We start from the raw sequence: 13,216 nt of genomic DNA, 5'->3' as shown, positions 1-13,216 counted from the left end.
GGGCGGAGTTGGGCTAGACTCCCTGCACTTGCTGGCCCCAGGTGCCAGGACTCCCGCCTACCGCAAGTAATCATAAATGCCGGAGTTTTCCGAAGGAGGGTGAGGCTGCTACACAACAGAGGACCACATTGCCTCCTTGGGGACGCCCGAAAAGATTGTGCCTGCCGACTCTCCCTCTCACCATACAGACGATCGGGACAAGCACTGAGGTGGTCCTTCTCGAGATTACTATCGGGTCGGTCTGTTTGTAAGTATCTACTAATAAACTTCTTGCTACTGAAGAGTGTTTGTGCATGTGTGTGTGAGTTTGTGCTGGCTTGCCAAACCRGATGTTTGGCCCCTGGGAATCTAACTAGAACATAAATTGGCGACGAGGATGGGATTCCCAGGGTTTGCAGCATAGTGAGATTGGTGAAGCGCACAGCTGCACTGAGGCTGCGCCACCTGCATTGGTGGGACTCGGTCAGCGGGGTGCACAGCTGCACTGAGGCTGCGCCACCTGCATTGGTGGGACTCAGTCAGTGGGATGCACAGCTGTACTGAGGCTGCGCCACCTGGATTGGTGGGACTTGGTCGGCGGGGTGCACAGCTGTACTGAGGCTGCGCCACCTACATTGGTGGGACTCAGTCAGTGTGTTTTCTTGTATTTTGCCCGGGCTTGACATTTTGGTGTGCGCGTTGTGGACATAGCATTGTTTTGGAGCAAGGTGTCTACTGCTTATCTTTGTCACCATAGTCATTGCAAAGCATATCGTACCGAGCATAGGATTAGACTTGAGCCTGCTGGTTCAGGCTGTACGAACAAAAGGGGGGAAAGGGCAGCCCCATTCCTTGAGTGTCCTGGGTGGACACAAGAGCCATGGACTGCACTATGTGATAAGTGGGAAACATGTATGGGTGCTTCTCTGGAGCCATGGATCGGGACAAGCCCCATGGAAGTGTTAAAAGTACAGGGAAAAATTTGTAGAACCCCCCCACACACATCAAGGACAAGGAGCAATTAAAGCATGCAGTGTGAATGGCGGGGAGCCCTCCTGTTTGCCTATAAGGTACTGGAGGGACAAGCTCATGAATTAGCTGAAAAGGTAGGACAGCTAGAACAACAGATGTAAGAGCAGAAAACTGCAAATCTCATGCAGCAACAAGCTTTGTTAACCATAATGAATCTGAAACCAAACAGGGATTAGACAAAGCCTCAGGTCCAGACTGCTGTGTACTACGACATGACCTGCGTCCCTTTGTCTTGTGCACTATTTGGTGGTCAAAAACAAATTCACAATAGATTTGGGCATTCGTGGACACTGGGGCAGAGGTCACTATTATACACGGCAATCCTGACAAACACAAAGGGACACAGACCCCTGTCTGGGGTCTGGGCGACCAACCCATCATGGGAAAAAATGACTTACTAAGAATGAAAATTGGTGATTGGCTACCTCGTGAATACCACATCATGATTGCTGCAGTAGATGAATATATAATAGGGATGGATATCTTGCAAGGCCAAACCTTAGAAATAGATGGATCCCTCTGGGCATTTGGTACCGTGCGGTGGCTACACATCCGTGCTGTCCAAGTGGGAAAGGTCATGGAAAAAAAAGTCATGGAAAGCACAAATTCCAATTGCTACCACTGTTGTTAATCAATGACAGTATCAAATTCCAGGGGGTGATGAAGCTATTCAAGCCACAATTAATGACTTACTACAGGCAGGAGTAGTGCGATATGCACATTCTCCATTCAATAGTCCTATTTGGCTGGTAAAGAAACCTGATGGCAGTTGCAGAATGACAGTGGACTATCAAGATGTGAATGCAGTCACACCACCGATATCCCCTGCTGTTCCTAAAGTGGCTGCCTTAATACAGCAGATCCAACAGCATGCTGGCACATGGTATGCAGTCACAGATGTAGCCAAAGCTTTCTTTACCATCCCCATTCCAAGGGAAACTCAGGAGCAGTTTGCCTTTACCTGGAATGGTAATCAGTATACTTTCGCCAGACTGCCTCAAGGCTATAAACATAGTCCTACCTATTGTCACCAAGCCATCCACCGCACACTCGTAAAAATAGAGGTACCTGCCCAGGTACAAGTGTTGCAATACATTGATGATATACTAATACAGAGGCTAACACATGAAGAAGTGCAAACAGTCCTGGACATGACTGTTTCATGCTTACAGGAAGCTGGATGGGAAGTCAATCCAAAGAAAATACAAGGCCCAAAACAGAGTATCAAATATTTAGGCATCGTGTGGAACCAAGGGAAGCAGCAAATACCAGAGCAGGTTGTTGATACCATTCGGAATTGGCCTGTACCGGCTGCCAAATGACCAGTACAACAGTTTTAGGTGCAGTGGGTTTTTGGTGGGCTTATTTACCTGACCTTGCCATCATCCTGAAGCCCCTGTATTAGGTTTCACGGAAATGGGCTTGCTTCCAGTGGGGTGACACTCAGCAACAGGCCTTTGACAAAGTAAAACATCTGATTCAGGAATATCTTGAATTACATCCCTTAAGGGATGGTCCAGTGGAACTTCATGTAACACTTGAATAGGATGTGGCTGTATGGAGTCTTTGGCAGTTACAGGAAAATAGGCGACGACCTCTTGGCTTTTGGTCCCGACGGTTGGTTGGAGCAGAGCAGCGTTATACCATATCTGAGAAACAGTTGTTGGCTGTTTATTGGGCTCTGCTCCACACAGAAGCCAAGACCCTGAATCTTGAAGTAATAGTCTGTACGGACAGCCCCGTGATTGCTTTGGCACTCACACCCACCACTACACATAAAATGGGACACGCTCAGGAAGCTACCATTATTAAAATGAAGTGGTATTTGCAGGAGCAGGCGAAACCAGGGAGTGAAGGAGTACATCAATTACATGAAGCAATCAGCCAAGGGGTACAAGGAGAACCAGGAGACCCCATGAATTTAGTCAATTATCAAATTGGCAAATGGGCCAAACCTTATGACGAACTGTCTAACACACAGTGACAACAGGCGTGCTTCACTGATGGTAGTTGTACCGGAAAGGGATGCTGGCATGCTGTAGCATTTAACCCTGCAAGTGATACTCAGCTGGTAATAGAAGGGCAGGAAGGTAGTAGTCAGTTAGCTGAACTGGTGGCCGTGTGGCAAGCTATTGAGGCTATGCCCATAAATCACATTTGTTACTTATACACTGACTCATGGGCAGTGGCACAAGGTCTGGTCAATTGGCTAGGTAAGTGGCAGCAAGACCAATGGCTTATTGGCACCAAAGAAGTGTGGGGAAAGCAGTATTGGGAACATATGTGGCAGTTATTACAAGAACAAGATGTTCGAGTGTTTCACGTGGACGCCCACACTACAGCATCCACAGAAACAGCAAAATGGAATGCGCATGTAGACCAATTGGCTCTCATCCACCGCCTCACCATCACAGCCCCAGAGGAAGAGGCGTTAGCAAAGCAGGCTTATGATAAAGCTGGCCACGCAGGGCGAGATGCTACCGTTGCATGGGGAAAAGCGCAGGGTTTGCTATTGAGCCAAGCATTAGCGCAGGAAGTCATTGATCAGTGCTCTGTTTGTCAGATGCTGAAGGAACGGAAAGTGTTATCTCAGCCATTGGGACAGATCAAGAGAGGAACCACGGTGGGGGAAAGTCTGGCAACTTGATTATATGGTTCCATTGAAGGAACATCGACAGCGATATGCCTGTGTAGCAGTAGATGCCTGTTCTGGGCTGGCTGTCGTCATTCCTAGCCGCTATAGTAATGCTTTTATAACTATTCGATGTTTGAATGCCATTGAGATGGCATTGAAATACATTGATACTGAAATACAATCGGATAATGGTTCACATTTCAAAAATAAAGCAGCGCAGCAGTGGGCAGAAGAGCGGGGAATTATGTGGACATGGCACCTCCCTTATCATCCCCGGGGAGCTGGCTTGGTAGAACGGATAAATGGACTGCGAAAGGAGCAGCTCTGGATATTAGGAGGAGGCTCCTTTCAGGGTTGGGTAGATCACCTTCCAGAGGCTGTTCGTATCTTTCCAGTTTTGGTACCACCTGCTCCGTGGGTTAATGTGTATTATATCCACAGCGTAACACCAAGTCAGCCACCATCAACTTGGTTTACAGCAGCTCGCGTCTGGTACCAACCCCCTTTACAGCCGGTACCATTTCCGGCGGAAATACTTGCAGCTGATGATTCGCATGTAGTAACCATTGTCATTCAGGGAGAGTGGTAGTGGAAGTGAGTACCAACTGAGCACCTTAGGCAAAGAGAGTAGTCAGGGACAGAAGTATGTTGTCTTCCCCTTCCCCTCTTATTTTCCCAGGTAAGCCTGGACTGTACCTCAGCCACAACAGAAAGTCTGGGTGACTCTAGCCARTGTCACGGGACAAGATCACCTGTGCTTAAGTACTGCTACTCTGCAGAACCCGTTCCCTACCTGCTTGGTTGGCGCACCATTGATGGCAGAAGAATTAACAGGCCTGTGTAACACCACACTCAGCAGCGGCCAGTCTCATGGTACACAGTGGAACAGCTCCTGGGATGGCTGGCTATCGTGAGCAGGCGTATCACCTGTGTTACCGCCGCAAGAACTGCAGTTTCTAGGGTCTTTGTCCACTACTCATTGCACTATGTTTAACTATACTGAGAAAAATCAGTCTGCAACCTGGTGGGTGAGCAGTACCAAGGCGATTTACCAAAATGCCACTGCTTGGTGTAACATCACTGCTACCAAGGGGAGAACATCCTTTAAAATTGCAAATGCTCGAGCATTAGCTATGCTAAATAAACTTGGCTGCTGGTTAAGTAAATTTAGTAACGCCACCAGTAGTGCTTTAGTGGGCTTGCTGACTGATACGGACTCCATAAGATAAGCTACATTGAAGAATCGTGCTGCCATTGATTTTCTATTGCTAGTCCATGGTCATGGCTGTCAAGATGTTAAAGGCATGTGTTGTATGAATTTAAGTGATCATTCGCAATCCATTCATGCAAAGATCCAAGAACTACAACACTTAACAAAGTAACTGCAAGCTAGTGATGAGTGGAACCCTTTTGGAATGTGGACATGGAGATGGCCTTGGCTACAGAAATTATTGCTTTTTTGCTGCTTAGTATTTGTAATTTTCCTTTGTATTTCCTGTTGTATCCCTTGTATGCTATCGTTATTACGTTCTATTACGGACTCCTTTTTACGACACCACATTGTTCGTGTGGTGGAATATAGGAGTGTTCCAACAACGGACCAGGCGGTGGCATGTATCCGTACTACGGCATGTATCCGTACTAGGTGATACTTGATGGGAATGGTCCGTGTTGCAACTTTTGTGTCTGTACTTGGTGAGAATAGTCTAGTGCTGTAACTTTTTAGTGCCTAGAACAATACCACTGTGTTAAGTGGGATACAAACAAGTAACTAACAAGGTCATGGAAATCTGTGAGAAAGAGCAGCAGYTGGTCACATATAGATTCTGTGGCTTCCAGCCACAGAATCACCATGAGAAGCAGTCGACATGAAGGTCAAAAGCTGAAGAGTAGTGAAATAGCGACCCCCAAAGTCAAATGTGGCCCCCGAAATAAGTCTGYACGCGTGCGCAGTATCATAGCCCGGTTATGCAACYGGGGCGGAGTTGGGCTAGACTCCCTGCACTTGCTGGCCCCAGGTGCCGGGACTCCCACCTACTGCAAATAATCATAAATACCGGAGTTTTTCCAAAGGAGGGTGAGGCTGCTACACAACAGAGGACCACACTGCCTCCTTGCGGACGCCCGAAAAGATTGTGCCTGCTGAATCTCTCTCTCATCATGCAGACGATCGGGACAAGCATTGAGGTTGTCCTTCTCGAGATTACCATCAGGTCAGTCTGTTTGTAAGTATCTACTAATAAACTGCTTGCTACTGAAGACTGTGTGTGTGTGTGTGTGTGTTTGTGCTGGCTTGCCAAACCGGATATTTGGCCCCCAGGAATCTAACTAAAACATTGGTTTGGACATTTAAAACTGTTCAGGAGCAAATAGTGCTGATTCTCACATTCCACAGACCGGTCTGAGGCACCAAGTCATTGTCTTTTTCTACAGCTGTTCAGGAAGAGCCTTGCTCACTGGCATAGTTATTTCTTAACAACCAGGCCCAGGCTTCAAGTCCATAGAGTTTACGACTCAAAATGTGAAAGTCAGAGATCTCAGGGTTTGTTGCATTAGTAACAGGGTTGCTGCTTTTATGCTTGGCAATGCTGAAGGTTGATACAAAATGGTGTTTCAGACCAGAACAGTGGAAACACTATGTAATTCCACTATCTAATCTTTCATCTATCTCCATTAATGGTTATATCAATTTATGTTATGATTGAGTAATGGTTAAATGAATATTTATTAGGTATTTGGCATTATCTTTTCCCCTGCAAGATGAAGTCCTCACGTTGTGTTCTTTCATCACATAAAACCGCACGAAACCAGCAGAGAGAACTGATTACCAGTATCTCTGGGTCATAATCCCTTTGAGATGGGATCTCAGCAAAACCTTCTATCATGGGCTCCGTTCTAGTTTATGAGGATTTAGAATCCTAGTCAGTAGTTTCTTCCAGGATATCTGATGAAATCTCGGAAGCAGTTGTGGGGAATGAGGACTTGTGATTCAGAATCACACCAGCCTCCACTGCAGCTGAAGAAAGAGATGTGCTGCTGCTGATCAGCCCATGTTGCTCTATAGGCCAGTTTCCAAAGGATTTCTGGTATAGCAGAGCGAGATGGCTCTGTACAGACTCACTGTTTTCTAGCATCCGGCTAAAGGGAGATTCTCTCAGTTGTGCGACTGTCAGGTCAAACCAGGGGAAGGTTCTGGGAAGAGAAAACAAGCTGAATCATATATGGGAAATGATAGCCCACACCAGCTAACAACAAATAATGATTTTCTTGATCTCTGACTACTCCTTTCTTTCTAATGAGAGGACAATTAGGCTTGGAGACTTGACTCTTAGACTGTTCCAGGCATTCAAGGCTAGAACTGCCATGCTGAGCAAAAGTGAACGTAATGGCTCAAAAACTATCATGTACAAGAGCCTTTTCTGTCAACCAGTATATCCTCAACCTTACATCCTGAACGGTCTAGTCTAGTGAACTACCATAAATCCATCGCCCATAAGAAGAGCCCTCTGCAGATATTACTACAGATTTTTTTTCTGCATTCAATGCTACTGAGCCCTTGTCCTGACCAGTGGCTTCAGACAATCCTCACAAGTAGCCAAATGCACTAGGGACCAGGGATAAAACATCTCAGAGATGGAAGTCCAACTCTTCTATTGCTTATATAACATCAAGGGCAATCTTTCATAGCAGCTACATGGTCCTGGAAGCAACACCAGTTCAATGCCTTCCAACCCAACATGAGAAGTCCATGCTTCAGCTGTGGAATGGGGCAAGTTTGAGAGCAAAGAGAAAGCCCAGACAAGTAGTACCTCTGTGTTCAACCCTTTACTTACTCCTCTTGAGTCATTGAAGAGGCGAATGTTTTGCTAACAAAACTCTCACACACAAACTGCGGGCATGAAGATTTTTTTTCTGCACAGATGGGGCACTGTTCAGGAAAACAGAGGTCATTGAGTAATTTCAGTGCTTTCTGGTGTGGCAGGCTCCGCCATGTGCTGCTATTCAGGGCTGCATAGAAAATAGCGACCAACCACTTGGCGTTGACTCTGATTTTCCCTGCACAGTAATCAAAATCAAATGTCAATAACCAATATGTGTACAAGTGTAAGGAGATACTTCAGTCTTGCGTTCCTCTGAAGAATTGCATTGGAAATCACATCTGATTTATTTGAAACCTATGGTTTAGGATGATTTTATGTGAGGCATGCTGAAATTAATAATAATAAGCCTAGTATAGCTTTTTTCAATAGTACATTTCCTTCAAGTAAACAAGAGTCCTTTACAAGCTGCATATAAAGCCATGTAACAGCTCCGTCCAACAACCACCATGGAATAAGAGCACTGCAGCTGTTTTAAGAACATCCAGCAAGGCTGGAATTAAGTAGCATACAATAAAATTGTGGTGGACCGAGGTAGCGGCTAGTAATTGCCAAGTTGGCAATAGGAAGGGTGTGAACACAGAAATTAAAATTCTGCCTGAAGCATGAGAGAAAGATTTTGGGCCAGACACTTGCTCAGAAACCAGATCTCAGCTTCTGATCATGGTTTTAGCCTCTGAGCATTAGAGCTACTATTGTCTTGTCAAGGAAAAGGTCTTAAGAAATCGGATGGTACATTAAGAGAGAAAAGTGGTCCTGAACTAAAAAGAGTGACACTGGGAGCACTAATCAGAGAAACTGGTGAGGGAGACACACAGTGGTCGTTTTGCCCATTCACTTCTAGTACAGGACCCATTTATGTACAATTAAGGTTAAAAGCTATTGTCGGTCCATACCCAGCTCAGAGTATTACAGGCAGTGGAACAGCCAAGTGCAACTCCAAAAGAACTATGATCAAATTAAAAAAAAAAAAAAGAGAGAGAGAGAGAGAGAAAGAGAGAGAGAGGACAAAGTGGGGGAGAGAAATTTTACCCTGGGAACTGCAGGGACACGTTGCCTCTACGACAGCTGGGTCTTTCAGTGCAGCTGTGACTGCCCCCTTCATCTCCCATTCATTTATGGGCTCCCTGCCAGAGCACTGGTACTGAGGTCTCACGATGGCACTGTAGGAAAGTAGTTGCTTCAACCTGAAAGCAAAGCCAGCCAAAGAACTGTGTGCCAAAAAAGAGAGCTATCACAGAGAGCTTTCCAGACCCTACAGCAACAGCAGAGATGCAGCCACTGCCAGTACACAGCAGCTTTCGGAGTGTGCAAGAAGAGACTGAACAGCCTGAGCAAACCTTTGCTCTGAGCAAGTGCCAGGAGCCAGCTGTGGCTGCAGAGTACAGATGAGATCAGACATTTTTAAGGTCAGATCTGATGGAAATGCAGAGAAAATCACAGGGATCACTACATCAATCAGCAGAGGCTGAGGCAACAGTGTTGGAATTCAACCTATTATGGATTTTAATGACTACCCTTTTTTAATAGCTACTACAACCAGTTGTAAAGGTTCTTCCCATTTAACAATTCCTGTGCATGTGTTCAAGCTAGTCAGTGGGTCTTAACATTGCTAATGGACAGATATCCACAGAAGGACTGCCAATTTTGTAGCACAATTAATGATCTTTTTTTAAAAAAAGGTAAAAATTGTCCCTTGTACTTGCTCCCTCTGTGTGTGCAGGCATTGCCTGGGCTAGGTAGGTGAGAAGAAACTGGGTTTAAATGGCAGAAAGGAGGAGAAGAGAGCAGGAAGTTCTTAAAATCATGATAAAGAGGTCAGCAGTTACCATTTGTGGGATCAGCAAACTTTTTACCAATTAATAGCCTAGCCCATAGCATGAAGAGCAAGTGTCATGTTTGACCCCTTGTTAGTTATCTCAACAGAAAGCCAAGAACTGGACTGATCAAGAATAAGCAACACCCCTCTGAGCATTTGAACTCTTCAGGACAGGCTCCTCTCCAGAGTTACAGCAGCTTGAAATGAAACAGTAAGTATTTGGCTTAGGGTTTTTTTCAGCCACAAAAAATGTGCTCTGCATCTTTGCTCCCTTTTTTCTGGGTAGCTTACAATAGGCCTTACAGCGATGATCTGAGGCTGTGGCAGAAGGGGGTTTTCAATATCAGTTTTGTTTTTGATCTGGAGCTTTTCTGACTCTTTTTTTCACATCTTCTAATCATGTTTTCATGTTTATAGCCATAAAGTTTAGAAACGTCCTTTAGAAAAACAGAAAACTGGAATTCCAAGGTATTCCCATGACTCTAGTAACTGAGGATTTGGGAGATGGCTGAACGTGACAAGGTTTGTGATGATGTTTTGCAATAAAACATGCCCTATGCTTGCCCCATGAGATCCCAGATGTGGGCAGCACATTCAGGCTCTCCAATGACATAGTTCATATTACCTGTGGAGAGGAACAGTGGTGACAAGGCTGTACACAACACAGGGTTTCCGGATTGCAGGCCGAGCAGCAGAGCAGACTGTCAGGACGTGTGATGGGAGGCAGCAGAGGAAGACCACATCCGCCCAGGCTACCAGCTGAGCATTGTCGTAAAAGCACCTAACCCCCTGCTCCTGCAGGTCTGCTGAGATAAGCAAGGCAAAAGGTGCTCAGAGCCATGAACCCAGGGCAGGTGAGCAGCCAGCACCACCAGGCACGGGCAACATGGTACTTGCTCCCTGCTGCATGCAGATGAAATGCAAACCACCTCTTCCTGGCTGGGACTGCCCTCCCAAGGTAGCACTATGAGATTTTGGCAGCTACCCATCACCATTTCTACATGGCAGATGGCACCTTGGTGACAAAGCAAGCAAGTATCTCTGTAGAGAATAAACATGCAGAGAATTCAGCTGTCAGGCCCCAGTTCATAAACACTGATTTAAAACCTTAGCCAAAACAACCAAGTCTTGGGATCTGGCTAGTTTTCAAGATCTATAAAAAGCCATTTAATAATGCTTCATCTCTACTCTGAGATTATTAGAGGATTTTATTGTTCTAAGCATCTCCCTGGAGGAAAGTTCTCCCCACTCATCCTGTTTTATATAACAGTTTATGGGGCAGTTGACAGTTTGTATGCAAACAGTTGCTGTAATGCTACAGTCTAACCCCCTCTTCTCTCTGGGCACTCGGAGCATTTCAAAGCACAGCAAGAAGTTTGTCATGTACAACTGGCCCTACATTAATCAAATAAGGAGAGGAGTTTCTCAGTCTCAGCATCGCTGCAGATTTGGAGAGATGTTTCTCTGTTGAGTGAATATTTAACAAGCTACAGCCTCAATCACTGAAAAAACTTATGGAAAACATAGCATATGACGAGGAGAATTTTGAAAAGAGAAGCAAAAACTGGAGGGAGGTGGGGTGGGGAAGGAAGCCTAAACTAAAAGTGTCCTGAAACTAACAGGCTTTCAAAGGAACAGAGTTACTGGGACTGGTGAAAAAAAAATTACACAATTAAATTAGCACTTAGTGGACAGTGGGTTTCCAACTGAATAAAGATTTTTTTCCACAATAATATTCTCTGCTTCCTCATAAAAATTTGCAGTTTCAGTACCTTCAATATTTTTGGCAGAAGAGCGTTCTCTAGTGAGTTCTGCCTGACGTGCTATAGGAAAAAACAGTTAAAGTCCACATAAATGCAGTCCCACTTCCAAATCCAGGCTCAGAAGCACTTACCCAGGCTCTCTGGGCGCCTAGTGGAAATGTGGATACTGCAGCTTGGAGCCCAGCTCAGCGTCAGCAGCGTTTGGGCCAGCTGCTTCCCAAGGTGGCCCCCACCGATAATCCCAACCTTCAGGCCACAGTTGTCCACCAAGGACGTTGGCAAATCCTTCTCAGTCTTGCTTGGCCTAAGGAAGCAGAAGAGCTGACTTCAGCCCTGTGGGAGCCCCAAGCTGCATGCTGTCCTACCCTTCCAGGAAAAGCCCCTTGCCAGATAACACTTCCCCATCACCCCTGGGGAAGTGGGAGATGCTGATGCCTGGAGGTTTTTGCCTCTTGGGCACTTCTTTGAGTATGACTCCAGCAGATAGTAATTTGCAGGGCCCCCCCAACCACCTGACAACTGCGGCACAGCACATGTGGCATCAGTGCGGCATCAGTGGGGCTTAGGGCGAGACCCATGGGAGCAGATTGTCTGCAACACTCAACAGCACCCTGCCGGGGCTAACTGGCTGCTTTCCCCATTATCAAACACCTCCAAAGCCTCAGACCTCCCTTGGGCAGAACAGAGGTCTGGCCAGCTAGAGTAAAGCCACTACTACCTTTTCAGCGGCAGGGAACTGAAAAGAGGCTTAAGGACCAGACAAGCTGTTGGGATGTCTCCGTTGCTCTGGTGTGTCATTGTAAAGCAGACTGGTGACTAAGAGCTGATACCTGTCTCACCCACATCAACTCATGCAACAGCCAAGCCCAGGAACAAGTCAGCATGAAGAGTACAGAATAGTGACAGGAGAGACTGCTGCTGAAAAGTGATGTCCCATGTGTTAACACGGGACAATTGACTCTTTATAAATCATATACATTAACTGCAGGAACACGTAACAAGTGTTGGGCACTGCTAGGTTTCTGGGGCAAAACCTTCCTTTGGTGTGAGAGACAAACTTCCATTCTCTGGTTTTCTCAGGGGAAAATTAGCCCAATTGAAGGGAAATCCCAGATGTTTAAGATTGATTGTGAGTTTATACAAATGCAGATGTTCAGTGGCTAGTGTGGCTGTGAACAGTATGTAAGATACTACCTAGGAAGAACCAGATAAAAAGTCAAAAAAATGTAACTGGCATACCCATATAATGCTTATTTCATACAGACTTACGTGTGAACTGCTCAAGAAACTCCCTACAGAGACCAGCTACCTTACTCACTTCTCCCAGTGACACATCTATGCTGTCTAGATCTACATCAGAATGATCAATGATATTCCTTTATCATGTTTTAGCTCAGTAAAGATGCAGTATCTTTGGAAAAAGCTCAACACCTCAAGGTTTCCTCCTCAAAGCCTATCTCCCTGACGCTTCTGTCACCCAGCCAACACTTTTTACCAACAGCTCACTTCCACCTTACCTGACAGCATGAAGAAGTTTGCAGCAGAAGATGGCATGGGCAAATGCATTCACTGTTAGGCCCTTGTAGCGCCTTGCCAGATACATCAAGGCCTCCTCACCTTCTACTTCCTCAGACTGAGAAGATTTGAAAATCTCTGCAATATTCCACATCATGGCCCAGAAGGACAAGCTTCCACAATGAGGATTTAGAAGAGGGACGTGGCCTCCGCCCACATAGTACTGCAATCCAGACCAGCACCTGCCAGAGAATAAGTGGAGGCAACATACAGGCGCCAGCTCTTCTCTTGCAAAGAAGCAGCCTAGGAAAGCAACTGTTCCCTTCACGCAGTGCAACCACTAAGAACAAGAGACATCAGTGGATATTTGAATCTGCTGCTTTTTGAGGCTACAGCCCCCCGTTATATGAGCCCCAAATAGACTTGGAAAGTCAGTCATCTGCAAGCTGCTGGCATAGCACTTGACCAGACTTCATTCAAGCTGCTCCAAGGCTGAAGGTAATGAGAAAAATCAAACCTTTTAAAAAGTGATTTGTTTTTTCATTTCAAATCTGCATACTGTAGTACTGTGCTTCCAGTCCTCCCCAGCAGAGCA

General features: G+C 45.8%; 1 protein-coding gene across 1 annotated transcript; it reads right to left on the bottom strand.

Annotated features, from left to right (window-relative positions):
* Nucleotides 1–6,387: 6,387 nt before the first annotated feature.
* On the bottom strand, nt 6,388–12,775 carry NOXRED1 (NADP dependent oxidoreductase domain containing 1). Its single transcript, XM_085317643.1, is given in 7 exon segments — nt 6,388–6,838; nt 7,480–7,702; nt 8,557–8,711; nt 9,969–10,149; nt 11,116–11,166; nt 11,238–11,410; nt 12,624–12,775. Coding segments are annotated over 7 exon segments (1,227 nt in total). The 3' UTR covers nt 6,388–6,546.
* Between the last annotated feature and the right edge of the window lie 441 nt (nt 12,776–13,216).

Source organism: Rhea americana, unplaced genomic scaffold (genome assembly GCF_003343005.1).
Source record: "Rhea americana isolate MKP2758 unplaced genomic scaffold, rheAme1 scaffold_5, whole genome shotgun sequence".
In the NCBI taxonomy this organism is placed as follows: Eukaryota; Metazoa; Chordata; class Aves; order Rheiformes; family Rheidae; genus Rhea; species Rhea americana.
The sequence above is the reverse complement of the archived record's forward strand: the minus strand, read 5'-3'. Positions and strand labels throughout refer to the sequence as shown.